Consider the following 23,822-nt stretch of genomic DNA (forward strand, 5'->3'; position numbering starts at 1 on the left):
GACGCACTTGGTGAGTTACTTATAACCTGCTGACTTCTGGTGTTTGTCTAACTTATCTCCCTGAGTTTCTTCCACAGCACTGAGAGCTAGCTAATCACGGCCCCATTCTTCAAATGAGGGAGATAAGCTTTGCACTCCAGCTCCAGATGCTACACACCCTGTTTCTGTTACATCATAATAAAGAACAAAACAGCTATTTAGTATTAAGACTATTTTATAAATGTACATCTGGAAACTTTCTTTGAAAAAAAAATGGTGAGATCATTTTAGAACTATGTATTTACCTATTAGGTATGGAAAAAAACCTGCCAAGTGATTTAAATGCGTTAATTCTAAAGATACTAAATCAAGCTCTCCTAGCTTTAAAACATATTAATTGGAATAACCTCAAAAGGGAAAAGGGTATTCTAAGTTCTATGGAAGAAAACTTTAGAAAACACAGCATGACATACATAGACCATCAAAGTTCTTACCTCTTCTTTTAAAAAAAAAAATCAGTTGATTTATGGAAAAGTTAAAGAGAGTTCACTATTTTTCTTCAAAGAGCTATGACTCCAATGTAAGTTCTTTAATTTTGAAAATGATTCTGAACCACACTTTCCTGCCCAGATCACAAAAGCACCGATATCTGTGGCAGTGAGGAGAGGGAGAGAGCGCACTGGGAGCACTGGGAGGGCCCGTTTTTGACAGGCACCGAGTTAGTATGTCCCTTTTGACCATTTGTGGGGAGCTCCGTATTTGCAGCTCCCCTGCAACCTTTCTCTCATTCTTTCCTTTTTTCATCTCTCTGCCCTATTCTTTACGTCATCCCTAGTTCTACATCAAGAGAATACAGACAAGGGCAAAGTGATAGAGGAAATGATGCACTGAGTGCTTACCCTGTGAAGCACTATGCTAAGAGAATCTACATGTGAACTCATTTAATTTGGCAATAACTGTATGACATATGATAACCCATTTATAAATCAGGAAACTAAGGCAGATAAAGGTATGTGGCCTGCCCACGGCCAAGCAGCCATCATGGTAGAGCACGATTTGAATTCTAGATAGGTAGAGCATCCACGCTGCACAATTCCAGGGACTTCTGTCAGTGATGTTCTACAGGGTTGCCCCCCAGGGACCCTTGGAGCTGTCTCCACAGCAGCCTTTTGGACCCCCTCATGGGCTTTGCCATGTGCTATACTTTTCCTCTAGATCCTCAACAAAATATTGAAGAAGGTCAGTTCATCGTATGGGATGCCCCACTGACTCTTTTTTATTTTTAATTTTTATTTATTTATTTATTAAATATTTATTTATTTATTTGACAGGCAGAGATCATAAGTAGGCAGAGAGGCAGGCAGGGAGGGGTGAGGAGAAGCAGGCTCCCCGCTAAGCAGAGACTCTGATGTGAGGCTTGATCCCAGGACCCTGGGATCATGACCTGAGCTGAAGGCAGAGGTTTTAACCCATTGAGCCACCCAGGTGCCCCCCCACTGACTCTTTTTAACACTCTTCCCTACCCTTCTCAGGACTGCCATAGAGGTGTAGTGGGGTTCCAACAATAGGGGGAGTGAACATGGCAGGTAGGACCTGAACAGTCAGGTGCTGAGGGAGGGAATTCACTTTTCTGTGTGTCTCACCTTTTACTTCTGTCGAAGTTTATGTTTTTAAGGGCCCACTTTCCCAGAATGTGCTCAGAGAAAGGAATCTTTCCCTCTTCCTGCCTTCATCACTGTACCTTCCATTCCACTTTTGCACCTAGGTTCACTAGGCTGGGGCAAGGAAAAAGACTTCAATTTTCTAGCTAATTTCCTGGTGTGCTTTGTGGTGAACACAGCTGCACGAAGCAGTTAATGACACTTAATTAGCTTCCCTTCCTAGGTAAGATATTTCTGTAGCCCCATTGTCCCTAGGCCCCAGGTCAGAAGCTTGTGGGTACAAATGAGGCCATGTTAACCTTAATTCCCAGATTTCAGTTCCCTCTGGTATTGTTCCTGGGCCTCAATACTATGTGAACATTTCTGGGAGCTTCTAGAGGGTCTCTAACGTGTGTTTAAGACAAAGTCTGCCCTTGGAGTGCAATTACTCTCCATTTAATCACTTCCAGGCATCTGCCAGGGTGGCTGGACAGCTGCCTCGAGCGCTGACCACCCACCACTTCTTGATGGACACAACCATCTCCACTGGGACCTGCAGCTGCTCTTCGGGGAGGATGCTCCTGGGGGGCTGGCTCCTATGTGACCTCAAACTACAAAAGCACCACATTCTGCTCAAACCACAATGTCAGAGTCCTGCCTATGGCAAAAATAGCAGGGGTGGGAGGATGGCCCCTCCTCATCAGGGGTCAGATCTAGGGCCAGAGCAGGGCTGGGGACGAGCTTGCATGCAGTCTCTCACACTAGAATATCCAGCTGTCTGCCTACAAAGATTGGCCTGCTTGATCCTCAACATAAAAGTCAAGTGTACGGAGACAAAGCCATTCACTTCTACAGCCCTATCTCAGTGTAGACTAGGCTCATTGACCTGAATTTGGCTTTCTGCAAAGAAATTTGTTAGTCAAAGAACTTATTCTGATATATAGGAGCTTCGGTTATTATCCATCTCTCAACCAATGATAAAGAAGAAAACTGGTGGACCAGGCATACACCATGAAATGACAGTGGAAAATCATTACCAATAAGGTCTTGAAAGATAACCACGGGAAAGAGAATCAACAATTTAATATTCATTGAAGTACAAAATCCCACTCAAGAGACGCTACAAAAAGAACTACATTACCAACTATTCCAGAATCAACTCTGAGGTAGTGACCACAAAGGAGACCAGAGGAAAAGTGCTGACCTGGACAGTGAAGTTAACTTTCAAGCAAAGTTTTCTCACTAATAACTTAATGAGGCGCTCTCGGAATATTCTGAATTGGAGTCCAAGGAAGGCACTTGAATCAAATGAAGTATTGGTCTAATTTGGAGACTATGTTAATTTTCTTCTGGTATTAATTCTAGAAAACATAGGTTTGCTTTCCCAGGCAGTTATTTTAATGAATCAATTGGGGTTTCAAGAAATGATTAAATGAGTTCAATTTGGTTTCAGGTTCAGCAAAATGAGATCATTTGTTCTGTTTTTGGTTCTGTTGAGGTCAAGTCCTGTGTCCAAAACAGACTAATAGGAATCAGGACAAATTTTTTTTTTTTTCCTCTTTATGTCCATCGTCGTCCTCCCTTCCCCTCCTCTTCTCCAAACATCTGTTCTTTTGATCTCACTGAACTTTGCTATGTTGTATAATTACTTCTTCTCTCCCCTCTCAAAGTAAAGTTCTTCTCAATTCCGAGTCCCAATCAGAACTATTGGAATGGGGTTCCTTCTTACACACAACTGGGATGTCAATTAACAAGGAAGGTCCCTTTTATTTATACTTTCACTTTCATTAAACCAAACTACCACACGTTAATATCATGCTGGTAGCATAAGCCTGGAAACAACACAGTCAACATTTGGAACGTAACACTATCTCTTAAAACACAAATGCCCAGAGCAATGTTAAACTTAGCACAAGCACAGACTTAAATGGTTTTTAAAAACGGCACATCAGTAAAGATTTCCTAAGTAATAGCTTTAAAGGGACAGCTTTTGGGCTCAATGAGACAAATGATAATAGAGAGAAAAAGGATCAATTTCTTTAAAATTATAGAATTGCAATATAAAATTGGTGCTAGTGTTATGCTGAACCTTGGAAGGTAGGGTTTTTTTCTAGATGTAATAAGAGTAAGCTACTAGATCTTCCTTACCTGTTATGGTGGCTTTGTTGATGGATGGTTGGTTGCACATGGGTGATCTTCTGACAGAGAGAGAAAAATACGAAGCTGTAAATACGTGGTGCATGTTAACTGGAGGACTCTCTGAGTCATTTCACATATGTCATTTTAATTTAAAGAATTATTTTCAAGCTAGGACATCCAAAAGAAGACTTCTTTCAAACTAGCTACTTAAGTTCCCAGGCACCCTTTGCTCTACAGTTCAGATCATACACGTCAAAGAAGAAAACAGTTAAATCTCACAGTGATCGACTTCTGGGGAAATAAAGCTGAAGTAAATGTCAAAGGGACATGACAGAAGAGGACGTTTCTACTGACCGACTGGGTTCCCTTAAACCAGGGCTTACAGAGCAAACACAGACTCGGTGAATCCAAAAAAGTCAATCTACAAGTCATTTCCCAATTATGGTGGTGAGAAACTTTTATTTTTGGCACAAATTCTCAGAAGTGAATGACTCCTTGTAAACTGTATTACAATTAAAGAAGTCATTGAAACCCTTTCCTTTCTCTTTCCTCACACTGAGAACCACCTCCGATGCATTTGATAGAGTGGTATATTAATGCTTTGTCCAAATAGATGCTACAGAGGCTTTAGAAATACTATAAACTAAAGGTACTTAAAAGATTCTATCTTGTGTTCTCTAAGTTTTCAGATGTTTGCCAAGTTTCACAAGGTGATTATAAACCCCTTGACCAAAAAAGCCCCTGCTATAAAACTAACATTCTCTACAGAGCCCAGAGCAATGTATCCAGTATTCAATCAATGCTTAATAAATTATATTGAAAAGAATATAACTTATGAAATGCAACTTTAGAAAGTTGTTCCTTACAATTGGAAGCTTTAAAATATTGCACAGTGATCTTTTACACTTACCCAGCACTTACTAAACACTTACTGTGTGTCAGACAGTGTGCTAAGTGAACTCTTAAAATGGATATTCTACTTTGATCCTCAAAAGAAAGCTTAAGGTAAGTAAACTCACTGTTTCAAATTTTACCAGTGAGGAAAATAAAGCTTGGGAAGTTGAATCACTTGTTCAGAGCAAGAGAGCTGAGATGTGAACAAAAGCAGTGGGATTCCAGAGCCAGCGCTCTGCTATACTGTTTTACTTTTAGGATGTTTTTGGGGAAACTGGACTAACAGCCACACATCTGTGCAAATGTCAGGTCCCTGCAAAGCCGTGTTCACACCTATTCTTCTGAGATGACAAATCTCTTGACTGGGAAATGCAATCTAGTATTTTGTAAATTCTCACTGCCTTGGTTCCAGTCAGTATCTGGCTCTGTCTTATTGCTCTTAAGTGTATTGATGTCAGTTGGGACTGAAGTTTTTATGTTTGACTGGAAATGCATCAAAGTCGATTATGAAATTATTTTAGTTTTTATTAGTGAATGAGAAAAGGAAATTTGAAACTTGATTAATGCTTCATAAAACAGGAAGGTTAATGCTTTAAATTGCTACTCTAAAATAGATCTGATCTCTATATAATATAGTTATCTTGCTGAGAGTATATTATTTAAATAGTTTATAGCTTAATTTAGGTCTTGCTCTGTGACAATTTAGGAAACATTTTATCTGAAAACAGTATCAAATGAACAGTCCTAAACTTTTCTACTATTTTGGAAAACCAAATTATTGACTTATTGTTTGTTATCTCCTCTTAATGTCAACCTGGGGACCTGATATTTCAACATGCAATGACAAGCAGAAAATATTAATCATTTGATAAATGATTTTGTGAAGAACAAACCAGAACTCATTCTGGAATTGAAAATCTCAAAGGCATGAAAGAGGAAGGTGACAGGATCCAATAGTAGGCTAGCAAAGTCAGCAATCCACATTTGAGTACCCACGGGTGCTAGGCTTTGCTTGCATTCTTCCTGAATGGACTCCTTTCCTGGAGCAAACAAAAAGGGTGGATTGTGCAAGGTAGCACATGCCTTCCGTAAAATCCATGTGTCAGCTTGGAAACGTTTTAGTGGCACTATAAGTATCCAGCAGGGAAAATTCTGATCCCCTCATGGTCATCATGTGATGGCCCAGAGTTATGACCATTTCACTGTCACTGAGCACAGCAGAGTTTAACTGTGTGTAGACTAAATCCTACTATTCTGATACCTGAAGAGGTTGGTTTGATTTGAATCAGTAAAGGAGGTACAAATCTGCATTAACACAAAGAGAGACCACAAAGGCCTTTACTTAAGTCTATCAGCTACTATGTTTTGGTTAGATGTCACTGGGCATACTGTAAGTCAAATTTAGGCATAAACTAGGGGTTTCTATCCTCCTCTAGCTGGTCTTTTCCCTCTAAAATCTGTCTTGTCCTTGTAAATCAGTTGAAAACTGTTGTTTTACAAGGAATGGGCTGTAAGTCATCTCTTCAGAGACAGAAGGCCAGGGTGATGCCTTCACACCTGTCTGGTCAACTACTTGCCTACCACAGGTTTAGATGCTGACACCCACGTGACCATGTCTGAAAGAAGTGTAAAGGCATTATACAGTTTCCTGTTTGCCTTTTAAAGGTCTTGACTGAATTTCCTGGATATTTGGGACTGAAAAGTTTGGGAGTGACACCAGTAATCTCATGCCTCCTGTGAGGCTGAGACTTTCTAAAGAGGAGGTGACCTTACCTACAAGTTACCAAATGCCAAAAGCCCCACAAGGCTGTTGAGGTCAGGGTGGTATTTTATGGCCATGGAGCACAGAAGACATGTTTGGTAATGAACAAGTACCTCAAGTGCACCCTCCAATTCCACGTGCTACATTATCAGTTCGCTCTTTTAGCGAACAAGCACATGCAGAGTGATTTCTCTGTGCTGGGTATTATGCTAGGCACCCGGGCTACACATGTGAGGCTCACTGCGGACGGACGTTCTTAAGGTGCACTTGGACAAGTAAGTAGGCATGTGGAGCACAGAGGGATCTATGTTAACATAGGAGCGGTGTGAAGGATATTATCGGACAGAGATGTAAAGGCATACCATCAAGTTTGGGACCTGTGGAAATGAGTGTATGTTGGATGTCAGTCAGGGATGACGGTCCCAAATAAATTATATTTAATATGCGACTTAAAGAATGAATTATAGTTACTCCAATGGGTGGGGTTTGGGGTGGAGAGAAGAAGGTGAGAAATGTTGAAACTGAGGAAACGGGACTGCAAAAGTTCATTACCTGGAAAAAATGACAAGTGACTGAAGCTTCTGGGTCCCATTTGAATTATTTGCATAGTGGCTTTTATATCAACTTTTTAGAAACCTTTTCTATCACAGGAAAAGCAGAATAATGGTCAAAGCTCTTTTTAATCATGGAAAATGTGAATTGGGGAGGTCAATTGCATTATTATGGGATAATAATAAGAAGGTTCAGATTTTTCATATTCTTTTATACACTTAGATAAGTTTTAATTCCAAATAAATTTCTATTCACTGTCCTCTTACTATTGATTAAAAAAATTTTTTTTAATTTTCTTTTGGAAATTCTTTGTGGAGTTGATGTTTTAGTAACTTTTTGTTTATTATTAACAATAGATTGCCAAAATAAGGAGCATTTAAATAATTCGTTTTCCACTTAATCATAGGAAATTCTTTTCTCTTTTTAGATTTTTTGCTTTTATTAGCGTTCCCTAATAATACTCAATTCCCATCTCAACTTTCCTTCTTTCAACTGCTTCCTCTGTTATGATAAAAATCACAATTTTATTAATTACTCCAGGACACTCTTGATCTAAGATTCAGTAATAGCAGGAGAATTAAAGATCTTTGGTATGATGATGTTTCTCCAAGTAATTGTCTTAGAATTAAGAGGATGACTTTGGATTGACTTTAAGTCTTGATAAGATTCTTTGTCCTTGGTTAATTTATGAAGTAAGCCAAAACTATAAAGTTACCCTGAGTGTAAATAACTGGGCAGAGGGCTGATTATGCCAGATGATTTCTGACAGATGCAATCACCATATTTATTTCTCATACTACTTCATTTCTGATATTAGAACCATCACTACAAAGTATTTATAGAAAATTAACAGGACATCTTATGACTTAGTGTAAATGGTTAGACAACATGGCAACAACTCAGAGAAATCTAATATATTGCCCTGAGTTCAATCAAACTGAGAAAACACCGTTTAAAAGTTCAGCAAGAAGTCCTGGGGAAAGGATAACTTACTTGCTAGGTGCTCGATCTTGCAAATTAGTTAATGCAGCAAAGTTGTTTCGTACAGTTCGCAGGCTGGCCAAGACCTACAACAAAAAGGGATTCTTTAAGCTACTTGGAGTACAGCCATTTTTAGTGCAATTTAAAATGGCTCGGTGATTTAAAAAATAGTCTGTTAAGTGAAAACCTGATAATACTTTCAACCTAGTTTCATATACCACTGAAGAATCTTCTAGCCCTTAGTGAAGTTTACATCTATCTATTTGAAATCTAGGAAGGCCTGATTGCAAAGATTTTCCAGACATTTCTCCTCATTGTCTATGACTACGGTGACAGAAGCAACAGTTATCACAATATTCCCAGGCAATATACATAGAGCATTGTTACATTTAGTGCAAATTTTAAATAGTACAATATAAAATAATAATAAACTCTTACTTTAAGGGTTAAAATTATAAATATATATCAACAAATTCTCCTCAAACATCGACCAAGAATGTCAGACTTCCCAAAACAGAAAGCTAGGTGAATTTAAAATTTTTTTCACCTTTGCTACATGGCTATCTATCTAATAAAAAGAAATTATTTTCTTTGTTGAGGTTATTTGAATCATTAACTATAAGATTCTTAGGGATGCATTTTCACATAAAACAGGACCACCCTGATGTGCACAGAGGTGAACCCATAGAAGATACTAAAATCAATGTGCTGAATAAGTGAATACATAGACACAACACACCCATACACATAAGGCAGGACCAATATGTTCCCCTACTTCTGAAGGTCCTTTTTCTAATTCTAGTGCAAATAGAAGGTGGCAAAAGAATTGGAAGTAAGACTAGGAGAGAAAATTTACAAAGGCTTTTCTTGCCTCCCTTTCCACTAAAATGGGCAAGTCTCCCCCCAGGTTGGAGTCTATATTGAGGCTATAATTAATCTGGGTGACAATGACAATGTTGAAGTTGCACTAAAACATAGATTTCAAATGTCCCATTAGGTATTACATAACAACCCAGACTACCTGACTTTGTTATGTATTCGCTGTGTGAACTTAGACAAGTCACATAATCTCTGTGTGCCTAGGTTGCCTTTTCTATAACCCGAGATAAGGATAGCTATCTCTGAGGGTTGTTGTGAAGATGATCTGAAATGATAAGTGCCAAGACGTGCCTGGCAAACAGAAAACACTCAATGAACATTAGCCCATTATGGCAACATGCCATCTGATTAATGATCTGGTGCATGCCTATAATTGGTTTAAAAAAAGGGGGAGTGAGGAATGCAAATTTATAATTGCTCCAGTGTTCCAGAATTATACCCAGAATGTTTTCATCTGGCCCTGACTTAGACTGAAGGCAGCCTAAATGTTTTTCTAAGACAAAAATGTCTCAGACATTTCTGAAACTGACCTTATTTCTTATACATCACTGGAATGCTGTTTGCACCCTAGGATGGTGACCTCCATCATTATCTCCTGAACGAGTTAATGGTGCTTCCTAAGGTGCCAACCATGATTAACTCAGGCACTGGAAAAGCCTAGCTCATTATCACATATAAACAACTCATTGCTCTGGAAGGTCACGCTGCCTATGACGGAGTATTCAAATAGCCAACTGTTGACATCAGAGCATGCTGTCTTTCATAAGGTATGAAATCTTGAATGGTGCAGAAATAAATCTGATAAAGGAAACATTAGTTCATGAAAGTTATACCATAATTGTTTTCTGACTCTGTTATAATAAAATATTAAATCAGATTACTTTATTTCAGTTTTTAATTTAGATTTGATGTATTTCTTTTGCATAATCTATATTTTCACGTGGTACACCACTGTTTTTGTAAAAGTCAAATAATACTCTATAAGTTTTATATTAAGGATGATTAGATCGTGCACTATGGCACACATATGATAATGGCAGAAGTGTAAATTAAAGTTCCAGACCAGAGGCACCTGGGTAGCTCAGTTGGTTAGGCATCTGACTCTTGGTTTCTGCTCAGGTCCTGATCTCAGGGTGGAGGGATGCAGTCCCTCCAAGCGCTCTGAGCTCAGCACAGAGCCAGCTTGGGATCCTCTCCCTCTGCCTGCCACCATCACCGTGGCCCCTATACCCACCCTGGTTCGGATATGCCCATTCTCTCTCTCAAATAAATAAGTAAAAATAATTTTTTTTTAAGTTCCAGACAAATGTTATGGAAAGCATTACCCTAAATTTAGTTGATTGATTCTAGGTGGCTACATCACCAAAGCACTGATTTCGTCTTTCATGCTTTCACTTGTCTTGCAGACTACAGAGTAAGGCATCTGGTTCTATATGCTGTGGGAGAGAACTGGAAGCAGTTTTACTCAAGCCCTTGAGTCAGGATTTAATTATTCTTTTCTTTTGCCGTAGGGCAGTTCTCACTCCCCTTGAATTCAACCTCTTAAGAACTGTAGTCAGGGCTTTAAAATTCCTATACTTTTCTCCACTCTTAAATACTTGCTAACCAAAAAGAACCTTGAGGCTTTCCATTATACAGCTCAATGGTTAGAAAATTAAGGCTATTTCTTTCTCTTTGGCCACTCCAAGCAAAAGTGTAATCAGTCAAGGTAAAAAATGCACTTGAAATGATGAGAAATATATACACTTTAAGAAAGAAATCATGATGGTGCTATGGAAAACTGGCAGAGATGGGTCATGTACTGGCTCGGGACAAGGATTAAATGTTCTTTACACATACACACATCTCAGATTTTCTTAAATACTTTAAAATTTATCAGCCAATAAGATTTACCGAAAATAACAGAACAAAGTTGGCTTCATTGAAAAGTTAAACAACTGAACATAGAGCCTAAACGCAATGTATGCTTCTATAGTAACCATTACTCGAAAAGATTTAAAGAGGAGACTGCTGTCAACAAACAAGATGTGGCAACAACATTCTCTTTAAAAACCCCTACTTAAAGAGTAAACAAAGAATTTTGAGAATTGTTTTTCATTACAAATACACTTCAGGTCACTAGATGGTGCTAAAACACAGACCAAGAGTTGCCACTGGCGCTGGGGGAGAGGAGAAAGAGGAAGAATTCCTAGTCTCAGTTTTAGTCCAGAAAAACAAAAACAAAACAAACAAACAACAACAACCAAAAAATTGAGTCAAATTATGATTACTTAGAAGATAGAAAGGTCATTTTGATAGAAACCTTTCCAAGTTATGTTTTGGTTAAACTGTATGAAATTGCTCTTCTTGTATGTAAACAAAGGTTGAATACTGATTATTTCATTTAGTTCAATCTAAAAAGTACTTTGATTAGCAGACGATGCTAGCTGTCATTTATTTTAATGAAAGATCCAAGGAGAAACGAACAGAAGCAACTGAAATGTGGTAACCAGCTTCCAGCAGGGGGCGCCTGGTGGCTGCATGAACCAGGAGATTGAGCTGCCGCCGGCCACAAGGTGGCTGCTGCTAGGTGAAATGGGGCAGGTATTTAAAAAATACTGGCAATGTTCTATTACCAAATGGAATAATAGTGTTCTATAGTGTTAAAGGCTAGTACATTTTTTTACAAAATTATCCCAGACGCTGTATTTTGATTAATGTTAAAATGACTTATATGTTCTTACCCTGTAGACTTAAATCAGGCCTATCTCCTTAGTTTGAATAACATGAGGCTTCTCCAGGGATCCAAGAAAATAGTTGGGTATTTTCTGTCTCTTCCTTGGTCAGATATTCCACTTGTTTTAACAGTCAGTACTTCAAGATGAGAATTTTAAGTGACTTATAGTTTCACAAGGTAGTCATATCACATATTTGGGTGGGTGTGGCCAGAGGCAACTAATTGCAAAGCAGAGTCTCCGGCATTTCACCAGTGTTGAGACCTGTTGGTATTCCTGAATCCCCCTAATGAGCTCTGGCCAAACTGTTCCTATATTTTTAGGAGTAAAAGGCCAATTGTGCGGCAGCATGACCTGGCATGGCACTGGGATTCCTCTCTACATCTAGCCTTGGTGCCTAAGGAAATCCCCACACCAGAAGATTTCAACAAAAACAAACTATTTCAAAATGGAACTAAATCACCTCTACAAAAATGTCACTTTTTTGAGGACCAAAAGGATTCTGAGCTTATGGGGGAAACATATGAAGTTGAAAGTGGCAAATGGTGTGGGTTAAACACCAGCAAGAATTTCTTACCCTGACAGTGTCGGAGACATGGGAACACGACCTGAAGCAGGGTTGTAAGACCGTTTCTGAAGATGACATCTATCCTGGATGGGTTAGGGCTCAGCCCTGTCCATCAAATTGGATGTCTTTCTAAATTCTCTAATAACAAGATTCTCTTCTCTTAGCTTTATAGGAAACCACAACTAGGCTTAAAAAACAACAACAACAACAACAACAACAACAACAAAAAAAACCAGGGAGGGATTCAAAATGTCAATACTAGTTATTTGGGGAGTTGCAATTATGAGAAATTTTCATTTTCTTCCTTTTCCTTTTATTTTTTTCTAAACTTTTTTATGGAAAAAAATTCTATTCTGAAAGAAGTTTGTCTTTTTAAAAATACATTTTAAAAATTTATTTTAGAGAAAGAAAGAACAGAAGTAGAGGCAGAGGCAGATAAAAATATAAAAGACTAGATTTCCTACAAATTTAAGACCATTGATGGTAAGGACAAAATAAAATTTATTAATCTATTTATTAGAGAAACAATCTATCAAATAAAATATTTATTATCACTTAAGAAATAATACCTTAAGTAAGAGATAAGTATCATGCAGTTTTTTTCATTTTTTACTGTATATTTAGATACATGTATATATATATTTTTCTTATAACAATATCTAGAGATTTTACTTAGAAGTAAAAATAACTACCTGAATAAACTGTAGTTGGAATGATTTTTTTATGTTTGGTGATGGTTACTTGTGTTATTTTTCCTGATTTTAACTGTTCACCCGGCTCTCAGTTCTTAGAAATAAAATTATGGATCCTCAATAGTAATCAATTAAAAAAAATCTCTAAATTTGTGTGATCTTGTTATCCTAAAATGTGATTAGAACTTTGAGGAGTTGTAAATGTTTCTGAACATAGAAATATAGGTTCTAGAAAGAATTTATGATTTCCAGCAAAATCTTAAGCAAACAAAACAGTAACTTCTAAAAGATATGGTGGTCATATTCTATCTCTAATTGCCTACAGTAATGAAAAAAATCACTCTTACATGGTGTGTTATTTATGGATTCATTAGGGTTTTGTTCTGAATTATAGCAATCACAAAATTTCAGGAAATTTGAAAAAGGCGAAGAATTATACACAGTCCTATTATCCAAACACTGCCAGTATGTATATAAAAAACAACCTATTATAACATTTTTGAGATGAAACAGCTCTTAACTAATTACAACACTTAAAATCCATGTTGTTTTCTAGAAATTGTGCCGAGCATTTCACAAGTTTGGTATTATTTTAAGATCTTATAAACCTTATGAAGTAGTTTCTCTTGGGACTTTCATTTAGGAGAGGGGTAAACCAGGCTTGAAAAAGTTCAGTGACTTGCCCAAGGCCATTCACTGAGCAAGAGGAAGAGATAAGGTTTGAACTGACATCTACCTTTATCCAGGCCAAGTCATCTAATTTTACCAGTTGAAAAAAGAAGTTGTAGAGAAGTTAAATGAGCTACCTGAGGCACTAGAACTAGTTTTGATTATGACTATGGTTAGCCTTGATTGCCATTTTTATAATCTGTCTGGATCACTTGTAACCTAATATTCAACATTTCTTTTTAGAGTTAGTATTGGCTTTAAGCCTGTTTTATACCCCAGTTAAATCAGTAATATCCCGTCCTGTTCCCATTTACTTATACCAATGTCTCTCAACTTTGCCTGGATAAATACTGGTCCTTTAAAAAGTACAGGTGCTTGGATCCAACCCACAAATGTTTGAATTCCATTGATCAGGGATATGGCCTGGGATAAACAGCCTTCTAGGTGATTCTAATGTGCAGCTAGGGTGCCAACGCACTGGCCTATATAAAGACTATCTGCCTATCAACCATTTTATACATACTCTAAATGCTTTAGTTTGTTTTATCACCTTCTAGAACTTATGTTATGTGGTTAAGGTATTTTCATGATTTGTATGTCTAAAAGGAACAAATTAAGATAAACTTAAATCTGTACAAATGACACATAAAAAAGGAGTAAATAAAGCATCAAGGTGAACTGAAATATTAAATTTCAAGCCCTAATCATGTATTTAATTATACTAAATGTAATTTAACCCACAATATAGCCCTCTGCTTCCAGTGTTTATATTAGTTAAGGAAATATGGTCGCATTTAAATTTATCACTTAGGTGATTTATAATCTGAAGCAAAGACATTCTTTGGGTCTATGGGTTTATAGGAAACAGTCCAATATGGTTAAGGTCACATTCTCTAGCATTGCCTTTGAATTACTTAAATGAACCACAGAATTTTTATTTGCATTTGCATCTGACTTAAAATGAAATTAAGAACCAGAACTAATCCCCTAAATTAAATTTCCACATCTGTGAGAAACCTGCCCATTCACCAAACCATGCTTACCTGAGCAAATGGAGTCACAATCAAGTCATCTCCATGTCTGAAAAACAAACCAAATCTCATGTTAAAAATTATGATAACTCTGTGACCACTTTTGATCAGTACTAAATAATAAATTGCACTATCATAAATTTCCATAGAGAATTACAGTAATTCCATCCTTATTCTTCAACACATGTTATTGCCAGCCAGTGGGTTGAAAAACTGTCTTCGGGGATGTTAACCATTGTCCATCTGCCTGGGCTAAAAGGGGCTTCTTGATCATCAAGCAAGGTCACTGTTACTTATTACGTGCACAGGATATACAACAGTAGAAACAGAGTCCCAGCTGCATGTCCCGAGTTTTACTCGTGGCTTCTTATCGTAGGCATTAGTAAGAGATGCTGTGGAAGGATCTAGCAACAGCAGGGGCCTCAGTGAGAGGCCCCTGGACCATCTAACATTTGAAGGTGATGAGCATCGAGTGTTCCGCATCACGGTGTGTGAGTTTGGACAGGCTAGCAGCTGCAGAGGACACGGGACTGCATCATACACTAATAAAAACCCTGCAAAACTTTTCAACTGACTCACGTCCCGCTGCTGTAGCTAATAGGGCAATGTTACCCGGTGTGTGCTGTTGCTGCAGCAACACTGGCCACACCAAGCCTGGGATACAGGGGCAAGGTGTCAGCATGACGTGTCTCAGAGAAACCAGGAAAGGCAAGGAAGGTTGTGCAACATTCTACTTGGGGGAAAGAGAGGAACTGGGGCCCAGAGTTCTTTCGTGGTATTTCTTAGCATGGGTGACTCGTGAGAAACATTTCCAAAATCTCCATGGGGTATTTTATGATCTGGCTAGCTGAAGCTCTTTCATCAAAAATGAATGTAATTACTCTACACAGAAAGCTTCCTGGACATGACTGAGAGCATTGCAACTGAACTGTGCACTCGGTCATGAACAATTCTGGAAAGGACTGAACGATCTCAAACACCACCCATGAAATATGTTTTAACACAAGCAGCATATGGGTGACGTCAGTACACGGATCGTTACCAATGATTAGACCATTCGTTACGGCCATCATCAAATTACACAGAGATCTTGAAATTCAAAGTGTGCAAAATAAAAAGCAGGAAATGTAGGAGCACACTTTAAGGGAAAAGTGCTATTTTGCACTCCTTTGCTCCAGGATTACATTTTGGGGGGGGAGGTATGGTACCTGATTTTTCTGTAGATTATTCAGATGGTCAAAATTAAAGTAATAGGAAATCTAGATGTTTTCCCAAGGGACAGTCTTTTCTTCCACTTCATTCTTTATAATTGCCTGCTTACAAAGTTTATTTTCTAAGAATTAAGTTACGCTGACCAAGGCACACTATTAATCTGAAACTGATCCCTGTAAATAAGTTTCTTTCTTTTTTTTTATTTTTTTAGCTTGTACCTCTTTTATTTAGAGGAAGAAAAGATAACTGCAGTACCAGCTTCCAAACCTCAGTGACTTTATCCATATAAGTTTCATTTTTTACATGAATTACATTTGATGACTCTAAACTAAAAATGGTGTGAATGCTTATTAAAACATGAATTCTTTCTTTGATTGTATTTTACTACTAAGTTCTGTAAAAGATATATTTAGAACATAAAATATTTAGGATGATTTACCAGTCTTGCTTCCCTTCCCTGTCAAAGCAGAAAGAAAGACCATTATATTTTTAATCATGGAGATACTTCATTCCTCAGAAATTATTTTTACCAAATATCTCGATTGTCTCATTTCAGTAACAGTAAAATTATTTCTACTCTTCCAATGGGCATATATCCTCAGTCGAGGGCAGGTTATATCCTATCCTTCTCTTTTCAAAATGATATAATGCTTAAGTAATCTTTGACTATATGACAAAAAATATATATATATATATGTATGTATATGTATATATGGAGAGGATTATATAGTATTGTCTCTCATTTATGTAAAAATCAAACAAATATAGCAACAATAAACTTTAACAAAAAAGGAAGAGGAATGGCTTTAAGGAAAGAAGATAGCTTTTGGAGACGGATTGGTATATTCATAGGGACAGGTGGGAAGGGAGTCATGTGGGATGGGGGGTGAGATCAGAAAAGAGGCTCCATTTTGGACATTGTACATCTGTATGCATGTGTCTATGTGTGTGTGTGCACGTGTGCATGCGTGTGCACGTGCATGTGTGTGTGTAGTATGTATGCATGCATGCATGTGAGCAATGAGGTCATTTGTACCCAGGTAACAGTCACAGCAGTCAGTGCCAGTCACCTCCAGTCTCAGGATGTGGAAAGAGGTTCTCAATAGCCCGCCCTGGCTACCACAGATTGAAACAGAATCACCCAGTCTAGGTAGGGAGGGCTGGCTGTCCCCTCTTCCAAGAACTTGCTCAGTGTACACTGCTAAATTTTTCCCCCAAAAAAGTAATGACAGTGAGAGTCAAGAACTACTTTCTGGGCCTTTGGCCATCCTTCCCCTACTTCTGTATCACTTACTACTTTATTTTCTGCCCTCGTTCTTCCTACAATAAGAAGCCAGAAACATTAGCAAAAAGCTGAAGGAAAAAACCCAAAAGCAAACCCTCACAGAGATTTCACTGGGATCCGGAAACTACTCGAGTCCTTAATTGTGGCAAAGCCCCTGGTCATCTAACAAAATGAATCCAACCAACAGCACCATCAGTAAACCAGCTCATTTCAAAATTGTGTTGAAGCACACAAGGCCGCCACCTCTCCACACTTCATGATGGCCAAAGCAGAAGGAAAAGCAGATGACGATAATCAGAAGAAAGTTTTGCTTTATTAATCAAAGGCCCCCTAATCCTCTGATACCAAAAGCACTAAGGGCCACAAAGTCCTGACTGCCACCAAAGACCATGCCCGGCATTGACAGCCAGCAGGACAAGCAGTTGCATGCGAAAGCACGTCTGATGAGAAACTGAAGGCTTACTTTCTGAACTGAATCTCATGCAGACTTGTAGGTCTTCCGTGCTTCACTCGGTCTGGCTCTAAAACTAGAAAGAAATTCTCCCCTGGAGTTTATCAGAGAGGATTAGGGAACGGATAAACTTACAGATAACTGGGTGTTCTGAAATCCTGGTGTCTTTCTTCCCTTTGACTCAAAACTATCACCCATTCCCCAACTCACCCTTGATCCACCTCTTCTGGAATGGTAGAGAAACAAGTATGTTCTCATTTCTAGAGTGTACATAAAAATGTTTCTGAACACTTAGGCTATCTGACAACCCCCGAGAATTAGCCGCAGGAGGAATGCATCTACTCACCCCTCTACTCCCATATTCACGGAAGTACAGACATATAAAATACACAAATATGGAAACAGATTTCTATACTTGACCTTTTAAAAAACTAATATGTATATTTTGCATGTAAATCACATATTAACTGAAGAAACTTTGAAAAATACAAAAAAAAATCCTTGCAGAACTACTCAAAAATAACTGTCAATAACATTTTTCTTCTGGATACAAGTAAGCACATGTGTGTTAGGTATGATTTTTATGAAAAGCAGGATTTCTTACACAGTTAGAATCATACCGTGTATTGTATTTTATATGTTGCTTTTAACATTAAACATATTGAGTCCTGAAAAACTATATAAGCCTTCATACTTTTAAAACATTTTTAATGATTCCAGTCTATTTTTAATAATCTCTAAATTTTTCAAGTAGATATCAATCCAAATTTATTAAAATCTAAGTGCTGATTCTATTTTAAAATTAAAACAATTTTATTTATTTATTTGACAGAGAGAGATCACAAGTAGGTAGAGAGGCTGGCAGAGAGAGAGAGAGGGAAGCAGGCTCCCTGCTGAGCAGAGAGCCCGATGTGGGACTCGATCCCAGGACCCTGAGATCATGACCTGAGCTGAAGGCAGCGGCTCAACCCACTGAGCCACCCAGGCGCCCCTAAAATTAAAACAATTTTAAATAATGTATGAACACTCAAACTCATTTCAGTTCTTCGTTCCTTTAAAAACAACTCACTAAGGGGGCACCTGGGTGGCTCAGTGGGTTAAGCCTCTACCTTAGGCTCAGGTCATGATCCCAGGGGCCTGGGATCAAGTCCCGCATAGGGCTCTCTGCTCAGCAGGGAGCCTGCTTCTCCTCATCTCTCTCTCTGTCTGTCTCTCTGCCTATTTGTGATCTCTCTCTCTGTCAAATAAATAAATAAAATCTTTAAAAAAAAAAAAAACTCACTAAGGAAAAATATGTTTATTTTGATAAAAAATTCATAAGATAAAGCTAAATATTAAAATAGGACATGAAGAATTGGGTTCACTGAGTGCAGATTCATAGGGATGTTGAATATTTTATGTTGTTACCATTTTAAATTAAAATCACAAAACTATGATTTCAGACAATAAAGTTATTATAAAAAATATAGTTCCCAAGTACATTTTGTGAAACTAAATTATATTTTTCCATAGATAAAATTTTTTTTGTTTTTTGGGTTTGTTTTTTTTTAAAGAGTTTATTTATATATTCGACAGACAGAGATCACAAATGGGCAGAAAGGCAGGCAGACTGAGAGGGGGAAGCAGGCTCTCCGCTGAGCAGAGAGCCCGACATGGGACTCCATCCCAGGACCCCGAGATTATGACCCGAGCCGAAGGCAGAGGCTCCAACCCACTGAGCCACCCAGGTGCCCCCATAGATATCATTTTTTAAAAGGTGATCTGGGGGCACCTGGGTGGCTCAGTGGGCTAAGCCTCTGCCTTCAGCTCAGGTCATGATCTCAGGGACCTGGGATCGAGCCCCACATTAGGCTCTCGGCTCAGCAGGCAGCCTGCTTCCCCCCCCTCTCTCTTTCTCCCTGCCTTTCTGCCTACTGTAATCTTTGCCTGTCAAATAAATGAATAAAATTTTTTAAAAAAAGTGACTTTTTTTTCTTTTTTCAGAAAAAGTAAATGTTAGGCTTGAGAAACTACAAATGTCACATTTAAGATTATAATGACTCCTTGGGACACCTGGGGCTTAAGGGACTCCTTAAGCATCTGCCTTTGGTTCAGGTCATGATCACAGGGTCCTGGGATCCAGTCCCCCATCAGACTCCCTACTCAGTTGGAGAACAGGGAAGCCTGTTTTTCCCTCTCCCTCTGATCTACCTCTCCTCATGCTCTCTCTCTCTCTCTCAGATAAATAAATAAAATCTTTTTTTAAAAAGATTTATTTATTTGACAGATAGAGATCACAAGTAGGCAGAGAGGCAGGCAGAGAGAGAGGGGGAAGTAGGGTCCCTGATGAGCAGAGAGCCCAATGTGGGGTTCGGTATCAGGACCCTGGGATCATGACCTGAGCCGAAGGCAGAGGCTTTAACCCACTGACCCAGCCAGGGACCTCAAATAAATAAAATCTTTAAAAAAAAATAAAGAATACAATGATCCCTTTAAAATTACTTATGAAGAAGACATTATGCTTTTGGTAAACTCCCAGTAGACATTATACCACTAAAACAAACAAACAAACAAAAAAATGAAAAAAAATATGCTTCATTTGTATCACATTTACCTGATGATATTGCTCCTCCTATATCACTTGGCCTTTTAATTTAGAACTGGCTCCACTCTAAACCAAATTAAAAAAAAGCTAAGTAGTACCCAATTTATGGAACCCCAAAGAATGAAGTTCCTTTGTAACAAAACCAACCTCTGCCAGACCTGAATCTGATTTTCCTCTTTGAAGCTACTGCCATATAGAATTCAGGTAGTCCATTACCACAAAACTTGGTCCTGTGGTCAGAAGTCACAACTACTAAAACTTGCATTTTGGCAGGAATGCTCAACATTTTACTGAGAACCCAAAATAATGTAAATCAGTATAAAGGCAAAATTAAAGCTGTTCAATATTGTATAAGGTAGTATCTTCCAATTAGAATTTTTTCAGTGTCAAATTTCAAGCCACGTTTATGTATGTTTGTATATATAATTTTATGGTATTTTGATAATGCTAACTATAATTATCAGTCATCAAGTTGGAATGTTTACCCTAATTGAATAGCACCTTTGTATTTGTATTCCATACCAGTACAAAAAGGAAAAAAAAAACAAACACAAAAACTTAAAGATCTTTCCTCAGTTTTAACAAATAAGCTAACATAAATACAGATAAGGGGAACCTGGGTGACCTATTCAGTTGATCAGTGGACTCTTGATTTTGGCTTAGGTCATGGTCACACAGTCTTGGGATCAAGCCCAGAGCTAGGCTCTGAGATCACTGGTGAGTCTACTTGGGATTCTCTCTCTCGCTCTGCTCCATCCTGCCCCCTCTCTCTATAATAAATAAATCTTAAACAAAATAAACAGGTCAAATGAGGCCATCTAAGTTCCTAAGTTTACGGAGGCAACAGCCTTAATACTTTTAACCCCTTTTTTTGCCCTTGCATTGTAATTTTATAATATATTTGAGTAATAAATTGTTCTTTTTCACTGATGCCCTGTAGAATAATTCAATGTCTTACTAGTTTTAGCACTGGAGGCCTTGTAATATGTTACCATTATTTTTTTTTTTTACTTTCTTAAACTGGGCTTTCAATATAATTATTTTAAAAAGTCAGAGTACAAATAACCAACAAAATTGTAAATAATAATGGTAAAAATCACAAGGAATGATAATGATTATAAAACAAAAATGATAACATTTATTGATTACTGTGTGCCAGGCACTGTGCAAAGCACTTTACATTGAGTATCTCTTATTAAAAAGTCTTTTTGTAGGTGAGGAAAGGAAAACCCAAGCACAAAAAGTCACATGCATGTGGAGTGCAAAGGCTAGGATTCAAATTTGAGCAGCCCAACTTTGGTGGGTCTGTAGTTAAATACTGCAAATCTGTACCTGTAATATATTTATCAATGCCAAAAGCAAATTTGAAACAATGCCTAACCTCTAGTACATTTTCCATTTCATGAAGGTGATATGTCTGATAAAAATAACAAACAGAAATTACATAAAAGTGCAAAAAATAAAAAAATTTAAAAACCAACCAACCAAACAAAATCACCATAAATACCAATGACTTATAAAACATAACAAGCTTCACCTACCTACTGATTTGCATATCCTTCCACCCAAAAATAAATTAATAAATGCAATGAAATGAAATAATCTTTGGTTTCTAACCAGGAGATAGTTCTGGCTGATAGTTGAAGACCACAAGTTCATATGCAGAGTGTAGCAAGACTGTATGCATGCTGAATGTAACGAAGTCCTCTGAAGATGGCATTTATGTTCCTATGCATTTATATATATAAACATATGTAAATGTGCATGTGTGTGTGTGCGCACACACACATACATCACATGTGTATGTGTAATCCTTAGGGATATTTTCTAGGCTCTCTTTCCCTTGACATAAGTATGTTTGTTTTCTACCTCTGTACTTCAAATAAGAGGGAAAAAAGGTATTGTGAGAAAGAAAACCCACCACCATCCTCATTAGCATAAAGAGAATTTACTTTATTATTTTCCTTTATGACTCAATGGAAAAAAACTCTTTACACTAAAACACTGTCTAGCAAACATTACATTTTAAGGACTATTTCATATGATTAAAACATTGTCTAATGTGTCCATACAGACCCTGCTTTCTGGAGTGCGGTAGGACATATATAGGAAATGTCTGTGCCTTCCTCTTAATTTTGCTGTGAAATTGAAACTGCTCTAAAAAATAAATTCCTAAAATTAATATATTATATATACATATAACTTTAGAAATGGATGTGACCTTAGAAGTTACCTAGTCTTCTGAAATTTAAACCATTTGCTAATTTCTTACTCACGTTTTAAGAATTACAGCCAAGACTGGTACTTGACCACACAAATTCTTAAAACTCCTCAATATTTTACCCACATGTTCTTTTCTCACATGCACTGATGATAAATGGAAGTGGAGTTAATGCATCCTGAGTAAAAATTCTCTAGTCTGAAGTGTTATCTCTTCATTTGTCATAAAACAAAAATTTAGGCATCATTAGAGAAGGTACATGATATCAATCCCCTCAAATTTGCTAGTTAGATAATGGTACCAAAAAAAAAATCTCTTTTTAAATTATGTATCAAAACCTTTTCCAAATTTAGTAAGTTAAAAAGTATGTATAGATACAGTCACTAAACATATTAATTATTTTGTTTAATAAAGGCCACTACAATGGAGGGATTCTCCCAGGGGTGTGGATGTAACAAATTACCTCCATCGCTTTGAGTGAGGACTTTGTGGAGGGGGGAGGAGTGAAGGGAGGGCTGAGGACTCAGCAAGCTTTCACAAGTACCTTCACTTTGTGTTCTAGGAACAGGTTCTTCTTTCACAGAAATGTATCTCATTCAACTGTCCCGTTCTTAAGGTCAATGACCCTGCCCTGTTGTTTTTTTCTCCAGGATGGGTTTTAGGAAGAAAGATTTATGGGGAGCTAATGCAACAATTTTTAAAGATCTTCAGGTGGTAAAAGGATTTGGGAGATTAAAAAGAAGGGCATGATCAAACAGAGAAGAGTGAGAATAGTACCGTTTTATGCATGCCTACTATGTGCCAGACACTATGTCCTTCTGGCACAAAGTATTTAATTCTGATGACTGTGCATTAAAAAGATGCTCATATTCCCATTCTAAGATAAGGAACAAGGCTCAGGGAACCCAAGTAAGTCAGTTGAAGTCATGCTCTTGGCAGGTGGTACAGTTCAATGGTTTCCAAATGCCAAGCCGAGAGCTGGTACTCACCCAACAGAACTTGTCAAAATAAAAACAAACATGGACCATGGGGTGAGGTTTCAAACAAGGTAAACAGATTGCTTTTGAAAACTCTCCTTCATTCTGAGATCATGCCCTTTCTTTTTTATTGAAATGAAAATGCCCTTTAAAAATAAAGCGATTGTGCATATTGACAAGGATTTTCTTATTAATGTCCTTTACGTGGCAAATTATGTGCTTCTGTAACCCCTGGTCAGTCTCCTGGGTAGTTTTTGGAAATCTTACTGGGTCATGAAATCCCTAGGCATGGCAATGTGTAGTGCAGCTGGATTTAAATGCAGGCTTTTAAAATAAGTATTTCATTTCTACCACACCATGTTGCTTTCTGCATGCTTAATGAATTCAGACTAGTCAGCAGCCTCATAGTAGTACAAGTCCTAGACTCGGAAATAGCAACTATCCAGAGAAATTTCAGCGAAGATGGAAATACTAAATATTCTCTATTCATGCTGCTGTCCAAACCAGTATCCACTAGTCACATGTGGTTACTTAGGGCTTGAAATGTGCCTAGTGTGCCTAGGAAACTGAATTTTTGCTTTTATTTAATTTT

General features: G+C 37.7%; 1 protein-coding gene across 3 annotated transcripts in view; it reads right to left on the reverse strand.

Annotated features, from left to right (window-relative positions):
* The window catches only part of LOC132028660 (cAMP-specific 3',5'-cyclic phosphodiesterase 4D), a 558,688-nt gene that overhangs the window by 193,400 nt on the left and 341,466 nt on the right, over window positions 1-23,822 (reverse strand). For all 3 annotated transcript variants that reach the window (XM_059417915.1, XM_059417914.1, XM_059417916.1), the window contains exons 3-5: window positions 14,513-14,549; window positions 7,960-8,033; window positions 3,768-3,817 (exon numbers count right to left, since the gene is read on the reverse strand). In XM_059417915.1, the coding sequence (XP_059273898.1) occupies window positions 3,768-3,817; window positions 7,960-8,033; window positions 14,513-14,549 (161 nt within the window). The remainder of the gene's footprint in view (window positions 1-3,767; window positions 3,818-7,959; window positions 8,034-14,512; window positions 14,550-23,822) is intronic.

Source organism: Mustela nigripes, chromosome 12, assembly GCF_022355385.1.
Source record: "Mustela nigripes isolate SB6536 chromosome 12, MUSNIG.SB6536, whole genome shotgun sequence".
NCBI classification, from domain to species: domain Eukaryota; kingdom Metazoa; phylum Chordata; class Mammalia; order Carnivora; family Mustelidae; genus Mustela; species Mustela nigripes.